We start from the raw sequence: 22,946 nt of genomic DNA on the forward strand, positions 1-22,946 counted from the left end.
ACTCAGCCATAAAAAAGAATGAAATCTTGTCCTTTGCAACAACATGGATGGACCTTGATGGTATTATGCTTAGTGAAAAAGGCCAGACAGAAAAAGACAAATACTGTATGTTATTACTTAGGAGTGGAATCTAAAACCTAAACCAAATGAATGAATATATCAAAACAGAAACAGACTCACAGATATAGAGAACAAACTAGTGGTTACCAGTGGGAAGAGGGAAGAAGAGGGGGGCAAGATAGGGGTAGAGGATTAAGGGGTACACACTACTGTGTATAAAGTAAATAAGCTACAGGAATATATTGTACAGCACAAGGAATATAGCCAATATTTTCCAGTAACTTTAAATGAAATATAATCTATAAAAGTTTTAAATCACTATGTTGCACACCTGAAACTAATATAATATTGTAAATCAACTATACATCCATGTAAAAAAAAAAAAACAACTTAAGTCATTGATACCAGAAATGCAACCTAGGCAGGCCCAGGCAGGACTAAACCCCACTGAGGTCCCATTCTGAAGATGCAAGAAAAGGGAGAGGAGTGTAGAAAGCTATTTACCGGGTCTGCCCACTCAGGATAAGGGGACCTTGGACACAACTATCGGTTGGGTCCAGTTAAATCTGGTCTCTTTCTGCACCACCTAAAGGGTTTTGCTCACCTGTGACTTTACTGAGACAACAAAATGATTCACTGAAAGTGACTATACCCACGTTATTGGGGTCTCTGATGGCAATTTGTATCCATGACCGTGAGCATCAAACTAAACTAGTGACTGTATTCTTTTATCGCAATGATGGGTTGAAGTGCCATTGTTAAATGATTATAAAAGTGACCTGTGTTCTTCAGAAAAAAAAAAGAGTGGAGGTGAAATGTTCAGGTTATTTGGGGACAATAAAGAGAAATTTTGTGGAAGAGGAAGATACAAGGAGGAGCATAAAAGGAAATGGGTTTGTACAAGCAGAAAAGTCATAGTCATTGGCCACACAATGTGTACAAAACACTGTCGTGACATTTTACTTGTATTAGCTCATTTAATTCTCACAGTAGCCTTTATCAATCAAGAATTATTTGCCCCAGTGTACAGCTGAGAAATCTGACGCTCAAAGAGGTTATGTTCAACTCAGCAGAAACCGCATTAAAACCCAAGTCTCACCACTACAAAGTACCGCTTGGAGGATTTAACATCAGTCTTTTATTAAATTTCTACTGACTGTGGTTTTCATAGATAAAGTGTTTGACAACCCAATCCAATACACATGCATGTGGTAAGGGGGTGTGTGTGTGTGTGTTTAAAACTGGAACAAAAGTTTCAAGAAATATTATTTCTCCAACTACATGTAAGGCACTCTGATATTATTTAAATATATTTCAGATTTTTTAAAAGGCCAGGGGTGACCCATCAAATTGGTTTAACAAACAATCAGTGGATTGTGATCTACAGTTTGAAAAACGTTGCTGCAGGGAAACAAAGCATGTGAAGCAGGAAAATGTGGTGAATGGGATGTTTTAGAATGGTTTGTGGTGGGTGTGAGCAAGGAGAATGAAGGAAATTATTTAGGTGGGTATTCAAATTAGCCGGGTAATGAAGACCAGGATTATAATTATAGTAAAGAAAAGAAAAAGTTAAGAAAAAATTGTGCTAGAGACATCATTAAGATAATGAATGGGGCTTCCCTGGTGGCGCAGTGGTTGAGAGTCCGCCTGCCGATGGAGGGGACGTGCCCTGGTCCGGGAGGATCCCACATGCCGCAGAGCGGATGGGCCGCTGAGCCTGCGCGTCCGGAGCCTGTGCTCCGCAACAGAAGAGGCCACAACAGTGAGAGGCCCGCGTACCGCACAAAAAAAAAAAAAAAAGATAATGAATGTATCCTCTCTTGAGAAAGGAATAACAAGTGATGGGGAAAACATGGTAGATCAGATATATTCACACATGGCCACTAGGTGGTGCCATCAGCCCAAGACAGCTTTGTGGTTGCCCAGGTGGGACGCTGAGGGGCAAGGAAAAGAACACTCTTGCCTGGTCTGTGCTGTTGGTATTCAGGTTTACCATTATTAATTTAACCTTATTCACTCATTTACAGATATATTAAAGGTCTCCTCTATGCCAGGAGTGATGCAAAACATGGGGGACACAATGATGAAAACACTAGACATGTTTCCTGTTCTGATGTTCCTACAATCTAGGAGAAGATGTATATTGAATGAGTAACTAAAAATGTGATGGATGTTATTAAAGGGGAAACACGGAGAGACCTAATCCAGTGTCGGTAGGCTGGAAAGTCTCGTTTTTATAATTCTATGGTCTTGTGGGAACAACAGCCTTATAAAAAGGATATTTTAAAATACTGTAAGTTAAACCCCTTACAAACAAACTAGCAAATTGGGCAACAGAGATACATGTGAGGTGCTGTGGGGCCAGTTGATATATGCAGCAACCAAAGACAAGGCTCAAGTCTTCACAAAAAGAAATTTTTAAAATAGTATTAGCAATTTTGTTACTGTGGGGTTATAATTCATACATCCTCAACAAGCTATACGCTACAAATACCAGTAGGTTTAAATTAGATAGCTTTAGCTCATTCTGTCAATAATTGCTTGTGGGTCATAAAGCAATTATACATCAGAAGAATATGTGATTTGCAATCATGCATTTCCTACTCTGGTACCCGGCCTGATTCAACATTTACAAAAAATATTGATAGTTAGCCTAAGGTCTTACTTAAGTTAATAAATGATTCTCAAAAACAACAGAGTTATAAGCAGCCTCCTAATTAATGGTCTTGGTAATTGCTCTTCTCTGTTTATGGGTACATGCCAAGCTTCACTGAGAGAGAGACAGACAGACAGACAGACAGAGACAAATGCATCCAGCTGGCCCTGCAGATGGTGTCAGGTAGAATGGAGTTGCAGCTTCCCCTCCCTTCCCACCAACTGTCTACCACAAAACCCTGTTGAGCATTCAGAATAAATGTAACATTCCAAGGGGGAATAACCGATCAACTGCTATGACACCACTATCACTTAACTTATGGTCATTTCAAGTAGCTGAGATGATTTACATTAACACCTAAGTCAGCTACAGCTATAATCAAATGCCTAATCTGCTCACTCAGAGTACACCAATTTTTCAATCAAATTTGACAGCTTTCAAGGACACAGGCCTGCCCTGAAGCAGATCAGGAAAATCTTCAGAATTCCAGGCAAATGGGTAGAATTCTTAGGACTGGTAGCCACAGTTAGGATAAGCATGAAAGGGAAGCTTGCCCCAGAGGCCTGGGTGTTTTGAGGGAAGACTCTGAATCTCATCCCTGGAATTCCTCAATCATGACTGGGAAAATTAAGCATACAAAGCAGACTGGCCATTTCCAGAAGCTTTCAGCTTTCTCAGGCTTCTAGATAATGAGAGGGAAAGAACCGAGGAAGGGGAAGGGGACCATTAATCTTCACATATCTTCCTGAGAGCATAGAGCTGGGAAAGGTAATATGTTGGTGTTAGCGAGGGGTTTAATATAGAGTTGTGGTCAATTAGCAGGAAAAAAACTTCTGGAGTTCACTTCTCACATTAAAATCGATAATGAAAAAACAGCATAACCAGATTTAATAAATAAATGAGCTGAGCCGAACATCACAGAGAAAGTGTGTCCTCAGAGAATTAAGCTCAAAGAGATTATTGAATAACTAAAAAAAAAATCCAAAATGCATGTAGACCACTGGCCCTCAAGCCCAGATCCTCATTAGAATCACACAAAGGAAGCTTTTAAGAAATCCTGATTCTAGGATCTCACCCCCAGAGATTCATATTTGATTTGTCTGGGGTGGGGCTTATGCATTTTTATTAAACTTCCTGGTGATTCAAAGTGTAGCCAGAATGAAGAACCACTGATCTAACATCGTTACAACACTAATCTCCACAGAAGAAAAATCTTCTTCCTAGTTTCAGCCAAAAAATCTTCAGTTATTATTGTTTACAAATAACTAGTGATGGTGGTGATGAGGGGGCAGGATAATCAAACAATTTTATTCTTATTTATTCATATTAATGAATATGAATACCCTGGCATAACAAGAGTAAATTAAATCCATAGATAAGCCAGAAACTTCATTTGATCAAATGAACAGTTCTTCAGTAACATGGCCAATTCTTAGAATCATGGAGATGGGATGAACCTGAGAGGCCTTCTGGTTCAAACAGCCCCCAAGAGAAGGAGCCAGTATTGAAGGCACAATTCTATTGATAGAGAGCAGGACCCTGTGGGGCTCCTGTGCACAAAAGCCTTTCTGGGTCCCCCATTTCTTGATTACAGGAAATAGGCTTCATTCAGCCTCCAGGACCTTCCCCAAGTTCCAACCAGCAGGTTCCAACAGTTGCTAATTAGGGAAGGGAGGGGATGCGGAGACTAAGGAGGAAGAGTCAAGAAATGATGGTGCAGCCTTAGGGCAGGGTCCTCGTTCCCCATCAAGGGATACACATAACAATATCTCTCAGCTGTTCTGAAGATACTGAAACCCCACCTGCTGGGAGAAGCTAACAGTATGCTGCCCACAAGCCCATACGCAGACCCAAGACCTTCTGGTTGGAACCAGAAGGTTGATGATGCTGACTCCCACTTACCTCACCACCAACCAATCAGAAGGAAGTCCACAAGCTGATCACACCCTCTTTGAACCATCACTGTAAAACTTCTCACTACCAACTCCAGGTTGGGACACAGTTTTGAGGGCGTTAGCCCACTGTGGCCCCCTTTGCCTGGCAAAGCAATAAAGCTATTCTTTTCTACTTCACCCAAAACTTTGTCTCTGAGAACTAATTTGGTGTCAGGGTACAGAGCCAGATTTGGCATCACTATCATGTGTGTCACATTTCATGCACTCAGTAAGACTGTCAAGCCAGTATGGTTAGCTTCATTTTTAAAGATGGGGAAATGGGCTCAGGGTGGTTAAGTAATTTGTCCAGACTCACAAAGCCAGGCAAAAGCAGAAAGAGCAGTCAAATCCAGGCTTTTCCATTTTCAGGAATGTTTTCAACAGCATCTCAGATGGATGGTCACGTACACTCTTCCTAGGCACTTCCAGTGTCTATCAGCTCACTCCTTAACAAAGAAGTCCACCCTGTTGGGCAGGCTGAATCTTTACTAAATTCATTATTTTCTCTGAGTCATAAAGCTGTTTCTCCATAACAAGAGAAACATAGCAGAAACGTTCTGTTTCTCCGGAACACGAAGAGCAATGTAGCCCCTCTTTTACAGGAAAATTCCTTCAAATGTTTAAGAATAGCTGCATGTTCCCTCTAAGATTTCTTTTCTTCAAGCTACACATCCTCAGCTCCTTGTAGTAGTTTCACTACAGAACCCTCAGTTTTAACCCTCTTGTGCTCTTGGGGATGTCAATGTGATTTCTAAATGTGGTGCCCAGAGTCAAATGTGGTGACATTCACACGGACTTGACCATGGGACTTAGCGGTCACAAGCAGGGGCTCTGGTGGCCTTGAACCTGAGTTTCATTCTACTTCTCACCACTCCTGGCTGAGTGTACTTAGACAAGTGCTGAAAGCACTCTGAGCCTCTTTCCTCATCAGTAAAATGGAAATAATAATGCCTATATCAAAAGGCCATAAGCAGAATTCACTGATGAAACATCTGTAAACATTCACTAGTACAGAGTGATGATAGCTCATTTTTTAATGAGAGCTCATTTTTTCTTCTTTTAACTTGACAATGTATACCTATTAATCAAACTAATATCGTGGTAATATCTTTAGAAGCCATGTAAAATCACAGTCTCGTGTTAATGTCAGGAAAAGCCTCTAAGCATTCACCCACGTGGAAATCAGAATACGTCTTTCACATGCTCTAATTGTACAATTTTCCTACAAGCCTAAATGGAAGACTTGATCTCTGTTCAGTTTCATCTCTTTCTTGCTTGCTTTTAATTCCAGCTCAGTTTTGTTCCATTCTGCAGTATTATTTTGAATGTTCATTCTATTAGTCTTAGTGTTACCCTTGTGTTTTTACAAATTTTATGACTGCCTTCTATACACATCACTGATTAAAAGCCAAAGACAGGGCAGGGTTAAGTTTCAAGCCCTCAGACATGCCATCAGAGACATCTCCAGGCATCATATTACTCTGTTAATCAGTACAGCTTGTGTATTGTAGCTCAACTAGCCATAAATCTATTTAACTATATCTCAAATGTGCCACATTTCTAGGTCCTAACAAAATTCATATCCTAAGATTAGTTTACTTGCTTATTGTTGCCTTGTCAAATAGCTTTCTTTAATGCAAGCTTTTCAACTTCAACTTTAATTTCCTTTAGTATTTTTACTTACTTTTCAAGTAAATATTTTCCATCGTTAACTTGTTTTAAAGGATTCTGCAATCTTTTTAATTCTTCCTGTGAAAAAGAAAAGAAATGTCTTACAAATTGACTCCATGTACTTATAGGTAATAATATTTCAGGACAATTGTTAACAAAATTGAGATAATCACCATGAGGAGTTCTGGACCTTGCAATAGATGAGTGCTTAAACATACAATTTGATTCCTGATCAAATTAAAATACAAAACTCCTACTCAAATTTTGTGACTTTTTTTTTTTAACCACTAAAGATCATGCTTGCTGTTATTTTTCTGGAGTAGCAATATGTTTATACGGATCCACCCATACTCTTCCCAGATTTACTCGTCAACAGTATTATGTTTGCTGGTTGCTGGGTGAGGAGTTCTAAGGAACATGCGCTGGGTTTGTCCGTTTAGTGAACATTGTCTCTTGGTAACTCTTGGTAACCTCAGCCCCAGTGCTCAGACACACACATACACACAAACACGTGCACACACTCCTTCCCTGAATTTCAGGCATCCATAGTCTCTGTAATCCCATTCCCTCAGCCACAGTGATTGGTTCAGGAATGCGACGGAATCGGCCCAGGTTCCTGGTGAGACTGCCTGTCTCCAGTCTTGTTGCCAGTCACAGCAGGATTTAAGGAAGGCCCACAGAGGTCTGGATCTGGGAAGACCACCATTCCTTGAGATCACCCTGCTTTCCTTGTCGCCACCAACTGCTGAAGTGCCAAGAGGAAGCCCCGATTAGCACTAATTGCTCATTTGTCCCTAAAAGACCATCAAGACTAGTCTCAACATGTTTCTAACCCACCAGACATCCAAGTCTCCGAGGTTACCCATTTTCTTTAACTTCATACTACACCGTATAACCTCGAATTTGACCGGTCCCCCACCTCTCCCCGGTCCCTCCAATCTTTCCACTGGGCCCTTTGGAACTCAGGGTCTGTCATCAGCAAAATCCTCTATCTCCTCAGTTTCTTTGAACATTCCCTTAATTATCTTATTCTATCTGAACCCTTGCTCTTCCAGGGACAGCTAAGTTTTTGTTAGAGCAAGAATATCGAAGAACTGTTTAGAAAAGACTTTTAGGATACGGAGGAGTCTGCTGATGACAAACCAGGCTGATCCCTGAGCACCCTGTCTCCCCTGCAGTCATCTTTAGAGGTGGCCGTTTCTTCCCCACGTGCTACATGTGACACACTCTGGAGGAGGGGTGGGGCCCTTCTTGCCCCTCTCTGCTGCTCCCAGATCCTCTTCACTCCTATAAAACCTCAGCTCCTCTAGGAAACATGCCAGCAGCCTGTCCTAGGCCTCAGTCTTCTTCTCCTGCCGTCGATCCTCACTCCTCAGGAGGTCTTATCCAGTCCACAGCTTTCAATTTATATTGGCCCCTGACCTCTCCTCTAAACTCCGTTCTTACACATTCACCACTTGGGAGCTATGTGTGCATGTCTGACAGGCATCTCACATTCAAACCAAAGTCTTGATTGCCCTGTCTAGAGGCTCCCACTCCAACCTCCTGCTTCACCACTTCTTCCTCATTTTAACGAATGACCATTCACCTAGTCATTTAACAAAATTACTATTCACCTATATATACAGTTATATGAGTCCTGAAACCTAGAAGTCAGCCTCCACTCCTCCCTTCTCTCACAATCCACAGTCAATCAATCAGCTAATCATGTTGGTCCCAACTTCAAAATATACCTGGAAATGGACCACTACTTCTCAGTCTGGGCTAAGGCAACTGTGATAGTCTCCTGTCTCCCTGTTTTCCCTGTAGGTCCACTTCAGTCACTTCTCCTTACATCAGCCAGCATGATCACTGAGTACTTGAGTTTGCTTTTTCAAGTGAGTGAAATGCACACATCGTAAGTGTACAGTACAATGAGTTTTGACAAATGCACACACTGGTAGAATTACCACCCAAAACAAAATACAGAACATTTATTTCACTCCAGAAAGCTTCTCTGTGTCCCTCTCCCAAAGGCACTCCTGTTCTGATTTTTATCACCATAGATTAATGCTGCCTGTACTAGAATTTCACATAAATTTGTTTATTCTTTTGTACCTGGCTTAATTCCCTCAGCATTATATTTTGACAATAGTTACTCAACCAGTGTTAATTGCTTAAACTTCATTTCAGTATTTGGAAAAGAATTTTGTTTCCTTCCTCTGAATTTTAGAGCATGAGGATTCTGAAGTGTGAGGAACCCTGAAGCTGCAATAGAACTATTTGCTGCTCTGAGAGGTGTTAACTGGAGAGAAAGATAACACAGCAAAGAGGATGGAAGCAAAAAAACAGAGCAAAGGAGCCAGAGCCCTAGTGACACTGTGAACCTCTGGGTCAAACTAGAGCTTGAGACCAGCATACTGATGGACTTTTCAGTTTCATGAGCCAGCAGAGTCTCTCACTGGCTAGGCACTTTTGGTTGAGATTTCTGTTTCTTACAATTGAAAGAATCTAACTCAGAAGTGACACTGTGAGCCATAACCTAGGGCTACTAAATATAGACTCCTAACTAGATGAGCTATAGAACTACAGACGTTCAGAACTAGACAGGTGTTGTCATCGTTAGATTGGTTAGTTGGTTTGGTTTTGTTTGGGCAGTGTCTTTTTAAAAGATGTTTTACTGAGAAGACTAATGGATGAAGCAGGTCATGGTCTTCAGTTCCTTATTTTATTTATTTATTTATCTATTTATTTATTTATTTATGCCATACCCCGTGGCTTGCAGAATCTTAGTTCCCTGACCAGGGATTGAATCCGTGCCCCCTACAGTGGAAGCAAGGAGCGCTAACCACTGGACCACCAGGGAATTCCCAGTTCCTTTCTATTAAAGGCAGCTGCTTTTATACACAACACTGGGATAAAATAGACCTCGTATGAAGACCATTTCTGCACCTTCTGAAAAACTGCTATATAAGACACTGTACATTTTGCTGCAGGCTCTCTTACATAAAAAGAATGAAATTTTAGGATTTCATCCCAGAGGATATTTTCCCCTTTTGATAAAATAGTGCACTTCTTTTCATCAACAATAACAACTCATAAGTCTCATAGGGGTGGTTTATTTTGCCTTGGCTGCCAGAAGCTTAAGCTAAATTAAATATTCAGTTGCCAGAACTATTCTCTCCAGGCTGTTAGTATAATTATTTCCTCCTCTTTCAATACATGAGATTTAAACCTCTTTATTTAACTCTCTTACATGTGTGCTTTTCACAGTAAGTGGAAGCAAGTACTATATAGGCAGTTATATATGGTAATTGGGTATGAAGATAGAGATGATTAATAGGTGGATAGATAGAAAGAGACAGAGACAGAGAGACAGAACATCCCTTTCACTCTTACACATGGCATTTTATTTTCAAGGTAAAACTTACCCTTCAACCCTATAGACCCTGGTTCCTAAGAATAAGTCTCCACCTCTATCCTCTATTTTTCTCCCAACCCTCCATTCCTCCCACCTAATCCTTCAGCGTATCCCATCCCACCTCCAGTGACATAGCAATAAATCCAGGTCAGAGAAAAGGTCAGGCTTAAAGCCACTTTTATACAGAAAGGAAATAGGGTGGATAAGAATCCTTAGTCATTCTTGAAAACCAGAGGTGGATTTTTAGGTCGTGAACTTTTTCTTTTTACCCCCTGCATCATGACTAGGAAGGAGACAGAACGGTGGTAGTCCCGGCACCTTCTCTTGTGTGTGTGTGCCTGTGGTGTGTTTTTTTCTCTTCTTTTTCCCTGGGCACCTGGGGGCAGGAAGGAACAGGCTTTTGCACTTTGTGCCAGCCACTCTCTCTTCCTCGGTCCTTTCATTGCAGGGAGCTTTGGGGAGGAGGAGGGAGGGCTTCGATGCAGTACTTCATTCAATCTGACTATCCACGTTCTAGGAAATCATATTAACCATAAGGTCAATGACTAACAAGAGCTTTCTGAACAGCTGCTCTGCTGACAATTTAGAGGACTGATTTCATCATTTGCTTATTTAAGCTAACTATACAAAACACTTCAATTCAATTGGCCCATAGCTCCAAACTGTGTCCTTGTTTTCTGGGAGATGAATAAAGAAGTTGGCTTGCTCCACAGACCTTTGCTCAGAGCTTCACTCCTTGAGAAAGTTTTATTTTAATTTACCAGTAAAAACATATACACATTGGTCTTTCCCATCACTGGTTTCTCCCACTAGCCTTTGTTGCCTCTGATTTCATATCTAAACATGCTATTTCCCTACTAGAAACGAACGTGGCTCCCCAGTGCTTTCGGATGGATTCCAGGATCTCAGCCAAGGGCCCCTTGTCTCTCGGGGGCCCACCTTATGAGCCCCGCCCCGTACACTCCCTCTCCAAGTCTGCTCTTGTGAAACTTCACCCAACACTGAATTCACATGCTCTCTCACTGTACATTGGGTTCCCAGCTCTCCTACTGGCCCACTCTCATTCTTCCTTCAGGAATCCCCCCACCTTTCCCCTCCTCCATAGAGCCTTTACTAACTCCACAGGAGGGTCTGGTACCTCACCTTTTTCCTCAGCATCCTGCGGTGATTCCTATTTTAACATTGCCTCTTGACCTGTCCCACCCCACCACTGAGCTCTTCGAGATCAGGGATCAGTGATTTATTTACCTTGAGGTGTTTATTCCCCAAATGAGGCATTTAGGTGGTGCCTAATTAATATATGTTGAATAAATGAATGGAATTCATGGATCTGACTGAGACGAAAAGAAACCTTAGTGGCTTAACGGCCCCCCAGGTCCCAAGATGTTGTATGTCTTCTGGTGATTTTTCTCTGCCCCTCCAGATATACTCTCTCTTTTTTTATTTTATCATTCTGTAGCTTTCTTTTTTATTTAGCATTCTACTTTTCCCAGTTTTATTGAGGTATAACTGACAACTACAAATTGTATATATTTAAGGTATATATTTGAGATATGTATACATTGTGAAATCATCACCATGATCAAGCGAATTAACATATCTGTCACCTCACATACTTACCATTTTGTTTTTTGGGGGGACGGGGGTGGTGAGAACACCTAAGATCCACCCTCTTGGCACATTTCAGTTTCACACTGCAGTGTTGTTAACTACAGTACCTGTTGTATATTAGGTCTCTAGAAGCTACTCATCTTGCGTAACTGAAACTTGGTACCCCTTGACCAGCATCTCCCCATCTACACTCTTTACTCACCTCCACTCTCCCCTGTGCTCTGGGAGGGTCAAAATTAGACTTTATCAAGCAGGGCCCTTTGTTCTGTGGCTTAGGACAGGGTTTGAGCAGTGGGAGGCACTGGCACGCGATCACAGGGGAGCAAAAGAGAGAAGCTGGGGTATTTATTCCCTGTGCTCCCCTCTCTTACTGGAGTACAGGTTGGCGTCAATGAAGGTCACAGCTCCCATGGGGTGGTGGCCTCTCTCACATGGTCGTTCTCACCACGTTCCCATAACTACTCTGTTTTCTCACCCCCCCAAGGCATTTCTTTCCCTTTCTTCCCTTCCCTTCCTTCCCCTTCTCTTTTTTTAAGTTTTTCATTTTTGTTTTAAAGTCTTTATTGAATTTGTTACAATATTGCTTCTGTTTTACGTTTTGGTTTTTTGGCTCCGAGGCATGTGGGATCTTAGCTCCCCGACCAGGGATGGAACCTGCACCCCCTGCATTGGAAGGTGAAGTCTTAGCCACTGGACCACCAGGGAAGTCTGCTTTCCCTCCTCTTGCCCTTCCAGCTATTGATAGTCCCAGATGTTTCACCATCCCCTGTGGTTCTCCCTACACCCTGCCCACATCTATACAGTCACTTTATTCAACTCTTTCCATCACCCTTTTAAGTGGGTTGTCTGTCTTCTCCCTGGACTCTGGCTCAGATGCCTCAAGGACCTTACGTTTTCTCTGGTTCGCCCTATCTTTTCCATTCCTTTTCTATAATCCAACAAATTCAATTAATACTATTAATTAATCACATTAACTAACAGAAGAACATGTCTGTTTGATGGCTGACCCCTATCAGAGAAGTTGTCCCAACTCGAGGGCCTAACTCAATTTTCTGGCTCAGTTTGATTCACCAGATAAGGGTACACTTTCTACCATGCTCATTTTAATGTCTGTCTTTTTGACACGTGGGCTAAGCCCCTCTGCAAAGTGCAAGTTGAACTGTTCACGTACAACCCGGACATAGAGCATTCCATATTCTTTAATCTCATTTCTCCAAATGAAATCTGTGTTATGAGCGGCTGTGAAATGTAGGCTGTACTATTGTGGGAATAACTGATCGACTACTTGCCAAACAAAGCCCGTGCTTCCCACTGTCATCAGAGTCGTTCTGAAGTCATCACTTAGGTGTCAGCTGTTAGCCTGGATGGTGGATCCTGGATTTTGTTCTTTTGTGTCTGGCTTCCCCATCCCACCTTAATCCTGCAGGGCTTTCTCCTATCACGAACAGGAGAATACACCTAAGAGGCTAGACAAGCTCATCTCTGTGGCCACTTGGTCAGCCCCTTAACCTGACCAATAATAAAACACTCTTCTCTTTTTCTTCTGTCCCCACCACTTTTACTGTCTAAACAAGCAGGGTATATTCTTTGGACAAGTTTAAAATCAGAAATACACTCAAAATTGCTTTTTGTCTAAAGTGTACTTGTGTCTAAGTGGCAACCTTTTAACTTTTCTGATTTAACGCCCTGGCCATTTTATTCTCAGCATATCCTAGAGGATTTAAGGTAACTTAAAACATGTGGAGACAATCTACAATTTACTTCATTGTGTAGCTATGGGTGACAGAAACTGTACCACTTACACACATCATTTTTGAGTTGGGAATAATTTCATTATTAACCTAAGGGTAACTATTTAACAAAAGTTAAAAGCCAAAATTACTTTTGACTATTCAATCATTCAATTAAACAACATCAGGCTTCCTCAATCCCCTCCACCACCACCTCTTTGCCCTTTTTTAAATGGAAATATAATAAGGGCACTGAAAAAGGGGTTACTAATGTTTGCATAATTTGGAAAAGCAGAAGACATAAAATCTATACTAATTTTAGCCCTGCATCATTAAACATGAAATATTGATTATTGCTCTTTGCAACAGAATTTATGAAGCTAGCTAGGCTGCTGTGTCCACAGAAAGTGATTCTGATGCTTTGCCCTCGGACCTCAGTGGCTGCAAATGATGCTCTTGGTGACAGCTGGGAGGCTGGCATTCTGATCCACAGCGTTAAGAGATACATTTCCCAGATTAGACCAGGAATGACCCAGCTGCACAGCCCAACTTCAGAAAATTAAATTGGATGGAGTCCAAACCTCTGTTGAAATAACTGTGTGAATTACAATGCTTCCATGGGCCTTGTTATAATGTAAATGTGCTTTACAATTTACTGCACTTCCCTCCTTCCCCTGCTGTGAATATGGGCATTAATAGTCATCTCATATATTTAAAGGCAAAAAGACATCAAAAATAAAAATGCAAGGTTCATGCTTTCTCCCTTTAGAAAGAAGAGACTAAATTCCTTTCTTTTTTCTTTGCCATTTTTTTTTTTGCAAAAAGAGCATAGGTTTTGTTTATGTATTATGCATTAATGTTTTTTATGGCTGACAGACCTGTAAATTTCACACAGGGAAGTTACCTTGCATGAGGTAGAACATGAATTTCTTTGGGAGGAAAAAAATGGCTAATAGGACATCAACAGCTCATTTAAAGGATTCATTCAGGTAAGTTATGGGCACATGAGGCATATATGAGGTAGTAGACTTCAGAAGAGATTTGATTTGCCTGTTTCTAGCACTCTAAGAACATTCTGAATGTCCGATGAGATGCAGAGGGGCTATGGTTTTATGGTGACAATCACTTAGTGAGGTGATCCTGGCCTCACTGTGCAAGGCCTCAGTAGCATTATTCATTGCTTCACACATAGTGAAACTTACAAACATACAATATGATGATAGGAATCGTTGTGGTAGCTCATTCTCTATTCTTGTTTGACCAACCAGGCTACGTTCCTAGGCATTAGGACATAAAAGCCTTTGACTGCCAACTCTGAGCATGCCAATCACCTGAGCTCATTTGAACAGATGCCAAAAAGAAACATCTTAAGTAAAAACCCAGTTATGACGGTTTAAGTCATTGGTCACCTTGAATCTGAGATGCTTTCAGCCCCTAACATTCTCCTGGAATGATGGGTGGGAGGGTATCCACCTGGAAAGGTATTCCTACAACAAGATCACCCACGTCAGCCCTGTGTCCTAATCTGAATAAGCACCTACAACTCCATCCAGCTGCACAAGACAGCCCTAGTGGATCCAGGATTGTCAGACAGGGTGAGCCAGCCCAATGTTACGTTGGAAAGCATCCTTTAGGCTTAAATGTCCCCTCTCTCCTTTTCCTAAAGTTGTGCGTGATATTCTCAAGAGCTTTTGCTAGTTTTAGATCACAGACGTTGTGAAGTTACCGTTACAGAAGGAAGACCCAGCTCATTGCAAAAAGTCTAACCACTTCTACTAAATCTAGGATATGAGGAATTAAAACACTATTAGTAGTCATTTTAAATTGATTACTCAAAGTTAATTCAGCTTAGTTTCAGCAGGACAACCATGAAAACTTGACTGAGACAGAAATACTAACCAGTAGGATATAGATATTTTTGCAACTTATATATTTCTACATTTTGAAAAAAAAAATCTAGATACCATGCTTGAAGCAGAAAACTCAAATACATGTAAGCACACAAGCCAGCAAAGAAACACCTCTCAGAATGCGCACAGAATAGCAAAGGTGGATGAGTGAGTCCATACACCAAGTCCAGGTTTCCTGTGCCGAAGGACAAAAACAAAATGCAGGCAATCAGAACAACATGTAACTCCCAAATCATTTATACTTGATTCTGGAATGCATTTCACTGTAGTGTAGCAAATGCTGTCCAGATTAGATTTCTGGCTTAGTCCCATTGGAAAATGAGTTTGCGTTTCTTAGGTACTCACCAAGTGATATTGTGAAGAAGAAACCCAAATGCATGCTGGGAGGAGCTCTCCTAACATGCTCTGCAGCACCTCAGACCTGCCCATCCCTTCCTTTCTATTCCCTCCACTACCACCATGTTCAGGACCTTGTTGACTCTCACCAGTTAGTGGGTTGCACTGGGTTGCCTAATTGCTTTTCTTTAAGTACATTTCTAATCCTTTAACTCTCCTGATCATAAACCCTACTGCCAGCCTAAACAAAAGTCATCTTTAGGATTAAAAATACTGTTAATCTCTCAACCCCAGCATTGCTCCTTCGATACCTTCTGAAATCCTTTCAAGTTCATTGCAAATGCAATTCTGTATATTTTAATATTTCCTTCCACAGCTAATTGTGTATCAATTTCTTTAAACTACTGTTATTACTACTAACATTTATTGAATTTTATTAGGTGCCAGGCACTTTGCATAAATTATCCTTGTAAAATTATGACTTCAGCCCCATAAAAATAGCAAGAGATGCAATTATTATTCCCATTACCTGGATAAGAAAACAGACTCTCAGAGATTAAGTAACTCGACCAAGGTCTTAAAGGAGAGACGGCATGCAAACCGAAGCAGTCTGATTCCAGAATCTATCCTCTCCAATCTTTCCCCATGAATGACATGGAACAGCATGAGCAACAGTGGTATCTCACCGACGGTGCTTGTAAAGCAGAAGCCGTAGTGGTCTGCAAAGTACTCAGACCTCTTACCTGAACCAGACATGCCATCTACCCACCGTGTGACCTTAGACAACTGACTCACTTCGCATCTCGCTTTCATCATTTGTAAAATGATGACAAAGTCTACTACACAATGTTTTGTGAGGATCAACTAAAATAACATATTTTAAAGTGTTTTGCGTACGATAAAGTGCCAGCCACCCATAAAGAAATTGCTTAAGTGCCTGTCTTCCTAAGGACAGCAATTATTGTCTCTCTTGTCATTCCCGTGGTGCCCCTCTCTGCTCCATTCCAGTTGTGCGCTCTTGGGCCGGTGACACCCCTCCCTGAGCCTCAGTCTCATCATCTTTAAAATGGGAACTAATTGTACCAAATTCCAAGGATTGCTATGAGGATTGATGATTAAAATTCATGTAAATCATTTGGTCTTGCACTAGGCACAGAGTAGGTGCTCAATGTTTGTAATTTTCATGGTTTTTATTGGTGTATCTCTCTAGCCCCTCCGAACATGGGTCTGTACCTTGACACCTTCTCCTGGCCCACTCTAAACCCATTTCCCATTAGTCACCCAGTTCTGCCATTTTGACTTCCTAATTGTGTCCACGTCATACCCGCTCTGTTTCCACTGGCCTTGGTTGAGGATTTGTCACCTGCCGGAAGGAACAATCTAAAATGCTAACCCCGTCCTTAGGTCAGTCAACTGCTTGAAACCCTTCTTGCCTCCCCTCAACTATAGGTAGGGCCTAAGCCCCTGGGTCCAGCAGGACCTCATATCAGGTTCTGTGTGACCTGCCCCATCTGCCCCTCCAACCCCTTTCCCTGACTGTCCTACCCCCCACTCCACTTAATCCTCTTGGAACATCGAGAAGTCATTAAAACCCCAATTTAAGATCAGGGTCTCAAAAACTTGGAATGAGTCAGTCCATGCATGAGTTGAAATAAAACAATGATAAAGATAATCTTTAAAAACAGAAACAAAAGAGTAATAATGCATTATAGTGTGTATGTTATCATCAAATAATGCAACATCACCTCAATCATCTGGAGATTGGTCTCTCGGGAAACTCTATACTACATTGGAACATGTCTCCTGGATATTAGGTGCTCTGAGTTCCAAACACCCCTCATATAGTCCCTAAGCCCACCCATTTTACCTGTAAAGTCTTCATTTAGAGTTTTCTTTAGAAAACAATTCTCAAGCAAACATAATTTTATTGTTTCCTAACTTGCAGCAAACAAAAGAATTCAAAAGAATGAGATTATCAGAAGCTGGGAGGTGAGGTGTTCTCAGACTAGATGTGGGAGAAAGAAACAGAAAAACTAAAAAGCAGATCCTGATCCATATTTCACTGAACACATAAAGGAAGATTCTTACTGCCTGGAATGTTGCCTTTTCTTGAAAACTTCCTGCAAGTTCTCCCCTTTTGAAGTAAATCTTGCTTCTCTGAGATCTTGTATGTGTTTATGCTGGGTATAGCCCTTATGTCATCTATATAAGCTGTATTTTATTTTCCTTAATATAGCCTAAGTGTTTAAGGGTAGAATTTATTTTTTTCATTAAGTTTAAGTATGTTTCAAACTTGTAAACCCTACTTCTGAACCTGGCAAACTGGGATGTGCCAGCAGCAGGCCAGGGGTACATGGAGCCTAAGACTAGGGCACCATTTCCCAGGATATCACTTTTACTCCATGGATAGCAAATGCATGATTTTAAAACGAACTCCAAGGTTTGCATTAATTTTATTTTTTTTTAAGATTTTTATTTTTACTTATTTATATATTTTATTTTTTGGCTGCGCTGCACGGCATGCGGGATCTTCGTTCCCTGACCAGGGATCGAACCCGTGACCCCTGCAGTGGAAACATGGAGTCTTAACCACAGGACCGCCAGGGAAGTCCCCGCATTAATTTTAAAATTAAAACAGGAGGCCTAAAAAAAGGTTTAGGTTTCCATATGGCTACTTCTTCCCACACCCACTAACAATAACATGCATGTTCACTATTTTCTGCTTTCAGTAGTTCTGGGTGAGAATTTGATAAGCACTACCCTAGTCAGGAAGGAAAGGGAATATCATGTATTTTTAAAATTAAGATGGCTGGGAAGTGTGCAATAGTCTGATTTCTGTCAACACTGGATAAAATAAAAACATTCTGTACTTGTAAGGGTAACACTGCTCTTTTCGATGCCACAGGACTTTATTTCTAGTTCTCTTAATGGCATTCATTGGCTGTGGGGGGGGGGGAGTGGAATCCATGTATGTCTGTCCATTTGAGATGAAATGAAACAGACATCACTATACTTAGGGAAGGGAAAACTCACCCCTACACCTGACTGCCCACCAGATCCAGTGGATGCTGAGCCTTCTGAGCTGAGATCATGATCTCATGGGCACATCAATATGACAAACTTAGCACCCAGCACAATTCTGGGCACACAGCAATAACTTGAGTGTTAAGAGGAATATTCAGTAAATATTCATTAAAAGATGCAGACACAGAGAATTGACTTGAGGACACGGGGAGGGGGAAGGGTAAGCTGGGACGAAGTGAGAGAGTGGCATGGACATATATACACTACCAAATGTAAAATTGATAGCTAGGGGGAAGCAGCCGAATAGCACAGGGAGATCACCTCGGTGCTTTGTGACCACCTAGAGAGGTTGGGTAGGGAGGGTGGGAGGGAGACACAAGAGGGAGGGGATATGGGGATATATGTATATGTATAGCTGCTTCACTTTGTTATACAGCAGAAACTAACACACCATTGTAAAGCAATTATACTCCAATATAGATGTTAAAAGGAAAAAGAAGAAAGAGATACTTAGGGGTTAAATGGAGGCCACAACACTGAAAGCATATGAAAACAGAACTTGAGAACGAACCTGAAGAAGAGGCGCTCCAAGTCAGCTAGCTTTCCTTTCGTCATTTATTCATGGTTTCACTCATTATTTAATAAAAATATAATCATGAGTGTTAGGCACTATGCTAGGCATGAGGACACAATGGGGGCTGGGGAGAAAACAAGCAGATAAAGCCCCGTCCCCCTGCCCCTTGAAAGGCCCAAAATAACCAGGGGAGGAAAGATGAGTTTTAAGTAGTCAAGGAGTTGTCTAAGACTGTTTTTATTCAAAAACTGTTTTAAACATTTTGACATTCAGGACAGAATGCAGATCAGTCAAATAAGCCTGACCCTTGTGTGTGTGATGACAGAGCCTGAACGATGGTATCCTAAGAGGGCCAAGAAAAGGTGGTGAGTGGGTCGTCCATGTGCTCATGGTGGGGCACTTACCCTACTGGCCGACTAGAATGGTGTGCCTGCGTGCAGCATGTGCAAAGGGTGACGGACATGGCACCAAAGTGCTAAGGTACAGATGAGGGGCTTATTCCATAAGAATGACATTGATTGAGGGGGATAGAGACAAGGCAGGCAGACAGACAGGAGAACAGAAGACTGTGTCCAAATCTGCTTTGTCATGTGATGAGCCATCACACCATTACAAGTAAGAATGCCTAGTTACTCCTTGCATCTTATAACCTACTAACAATTGAGTCTAGTAACGCCAAAGGCAGATCATGCAGAAGAATAAAGCTTCCTTCTGTAGGTTATCCGTTCTAAATCAAGTGTTAATTTTCTTGAATAGAGAAACCCATGTGGAAGGGCAAATATCACAGAAGGACAAGTAAACAGAGCATCACTTTTCAAAACTAAAAGAAATTCCCAATGAGATGACTTTATTCTGTTTGTACATGAAAATTCCTCATTATACTTAAACCATTACATTTCATGATTTTAGTGATTGCCCAGACTGCTTCATAACAAGTAGGTGAACAACTTGATAAGGAGTAATTTATTCTAAACTGAGGTAGGTCATAATTGATATTTTTCCTTCAAACAGTTATAGCAGAATGTTCGGAAAGAACCCCAACATCCCAAAGAGGAAATTAAACTTCAGCTGAGCTGTCTGTTAGTAAAACTACTATTCCATCTTCTAGACATGTAATCTCTATGTACTCAAGACATAGTCACACTGTCATCTAAAAACCAAGAGGAAATACACAGGGGCAAAAATGAGTGGTTTTCTAAAGGTGAAAGATGAGGAAGAAGAGAGGAGAGAGAATAAGAACTTACTGGAACAAAAAAGAAAAAATAAATAAAAAGAAAAGAAAAAATACAAATAAATGATTGGAACACACATGGAATACGTCGGGCTTGCTAAACCTGTGAGTGGTATTAACTCCCCTGTGCAGCTCACTGAAGCTCCCATCCCCAGCCTGGTGACCAGACTGCTCATCTCTCTTCTCCCTCTTCACGTTAAATTGCCTTAACTGACTATCACTCAGCTCTCCCTATTCAACATGAAATCGTCACTCTCAATGTCTGTAAAATCTTCAAACTGAGGATTTCATCCTGAATTCTCCAATGACTGTGTTCCTGGACTTCATACACACCTGCTTTGTAACTTCCAAAGCTCTTCTGAAAATGCATTCCTTCTTTGATAAAACATTTACACCATACTCTTTGGGTAACTGTTTCTCCTTTGCCATGTGGAAGTCTGGCAGAATCTTCTCTGAGGAATGCTCCCAGCCAGAATCTTTGAGGAAAACCTGATGCACACAATAGGCTCCCTCCAGTTAGCATGGGTTTAGAGTCCGTTCTGGACTTGGTCATTCTCTGCAATCAAGCAGCTTTGAAGTGCTGAGGTGGGGAGACAGCCAAGGAGCCCACAATGTCACATTTAAAGGCCATTATCATACACCCTAGCATTTACCCAAAATGCACGGTGAGCTGGGCAAATGCATTCTGGGACATTCCCTTTAAGGAAAAGTGCTGCTTTTCCACCCCCAACCCCGATTCTGCACACAAAATAATAAAGATGCTCACTCTGTAAGAAGGTCTCAAAAATATCAGTGTAAGTGGTTATAACTTTAATAGGCCTTGGAATCCAATTAGCTACAATTTTGTGGTGGCTTAATAATTTATGATAATTGCAAATTCATTAGATTATAATGCACCACACCAAAATTATGGATTTCCTGATATCTTTAAAAACATGCATTCTCAAAGTGAAGCATCATATTGTCTATGTTCATTGCTACCAAAATAGTCTAATTTTAACAATTCAGAATGCATCCCATTACTTAAACCTAGATCATTTGGAGTTTTTCCCTGTTAATGCAAAGACATAAACCCAAGAACGTTATGCCAGTTCATTAAGACTTCCGATTTCAGTAGCTGTCTGGTATTAGCTGAAAGCAATCTACTGTGTGTGCTTAAATGGTCCCTGTTCACCTCCTCCCCTGCTCCACAAACAAAAGCACGTCCAGAGAATGTACACATACATGTACATGCACACCACACACACAACACTTTCACAAAAAATACAGAATTTGGTGAATTATTATTACGTAAATTACTATCACCATCTGCTAAGTCAAGAAATAGAACTTCTGCAGACGTGTCTGAAGCCCCTTCCCGTGCCCATCCTGATTACAACTCCCTCCAAAACTCCCTCCAGAACCACTTTTACCACAGCTTGTACAGGAACCACCTCCTTACATTTCGCTAGAGTTTTCTCACCCAATTGTGCATTCTCTTTTTTTTTTGTGGTACGCGGGCCTCTCACTGTTGCGGCCTCTCCCGCCGCGGAGCACAGGCTCCGGACGCACAGGCCCAGGGGCCATGGCTCACGGGCCCAGCTGCTCCGCAGCACGTGGGATCCTCCCGGACCGGGGCACAAACCCGCGTCCCCTGCATCGGCAGGCGGACTCCCAACCACTGCGCCACCAGAGAAGCCCCAACTGTGCATTCTTAACTACTATTTTCTAAGCTTGTCCATTTTTAAAACTTTTTTGAGAAATAATTATAGATTCTTAGGAAGTTGTAAAAAATGTCCAGGGTGGTTCCATGCGCCCTTCACTCTTTATTTATTTATTTATTTATTTATTTATTTATTTTTGGTTGTGTTGGGTCTTCGTTGCAGCACGCGATTTTCTCATTGCGGTGGCTTCTCTTGTTGCAGAGCACGGGCTCTAGGTACACAGGCTTCAGTAGTTGTGGCTCGCGGGCTCTAGAGCGCAGGCTCAGTAGTTGTGGTGCATGGGCTTAGCTGCTCCGTGGCATGTGGGATGTTCCCTGCCCAGGGCTCGAACCCGTGTCCCCTGCATTGGCAGGCGGATTCTTAACCACCACGCCACCAGGGAAGTCCCAAGCCCTTCACTCTTTTCCCTCCAATATTAGCATCTTGAATAACTATTGTACACTATGAGTACCATGAAATTGACATTGATACAATTCACAGAGCTTATTTGAATTTAATCAATTATACATTCACTCATTTGTGTGTGCATATGTTTATAGCGCTATGCAATATTTACCACGTATGTAGCTTTGTGCAACAAGCACCACAATCAAGATACAGAACTGCTATATCACCTCAAAGCTCTCTTATGCTATCCCTTTATAGCCACAACGACCTCTTCCTCTCCCAAAGCCTACCTCTGCCAACTAGTAATCTGTTTTCCATTTCCATAATTCGTTCCAAGAATCCTCCCAAATGGATCCAAAAATCATGTAACTTTTTGAGAGTATTTATCACATAATTTCCTTGAGGTCTACTCACGTTGCTGTGTGTATTAATAGTATCGTTCCTTCTTATTGCTGAGTAGTATTCCACAGTATGGATGTATCACAGTTTGTTTAAATAGTCACTCACTGAAGAACATGTAGGTTGTTTCCAATTTCTGGCTATTATGATGAATAAAGCTGCTATGTACATTCATGTTTATTTGTATAAACATAACTTTTTATTTCTCTGGGATAAATGTCAAAGAATGTAATTTCTGGGTCATATGGTTAGTGCATTTTTAATTTTAGAAGAAATTGTTGAACTGCTGTATAGAGTGACTGTACCGTTTTACATTCCCA

General features: G+C 41.3%; 1 protein-coding gene across 1 annotated transcript in view; it reads right to left on the reverse strand.

Moving 5' to 3' along the window:
- IQCJ (IQ motif containing J) overlaps positions 1 to 22,946 on the reverse strand; it is a 213,505-nt gene that overhangs the window by 26,506 nt on the left and 164,053 nt on the right. The window contains exon 2 of the mRNA XM_027124468.1: positions 6,335 to 6,399. Within this exon, the coding sequence (XP_026980269.1) occupies positions 6,335 to 6,399 (65 nt within the window). The remainder of the gene's footprint in view (positions 1 to 6,334; positions 6,400 to 22,946) is intronic.

This window comes from Aethalodelphis obliquidens, unplaced genomic scaffold (assembly GCF_003676395.1).
Source record: "Aethalodelphis obliquidens isolate GAN/ISIS:26980383/991018 unplaced genomic scaffold, ASM367639v1 scaffold1, whole genome shotgun sequence".
Lineage (NCBI taxonomy): Eukaryota > Metazoa > Chordata > Mammalia > Artiodactyla > Delphinidae > Aethalodelphis > Aethalodelphis obliquidens.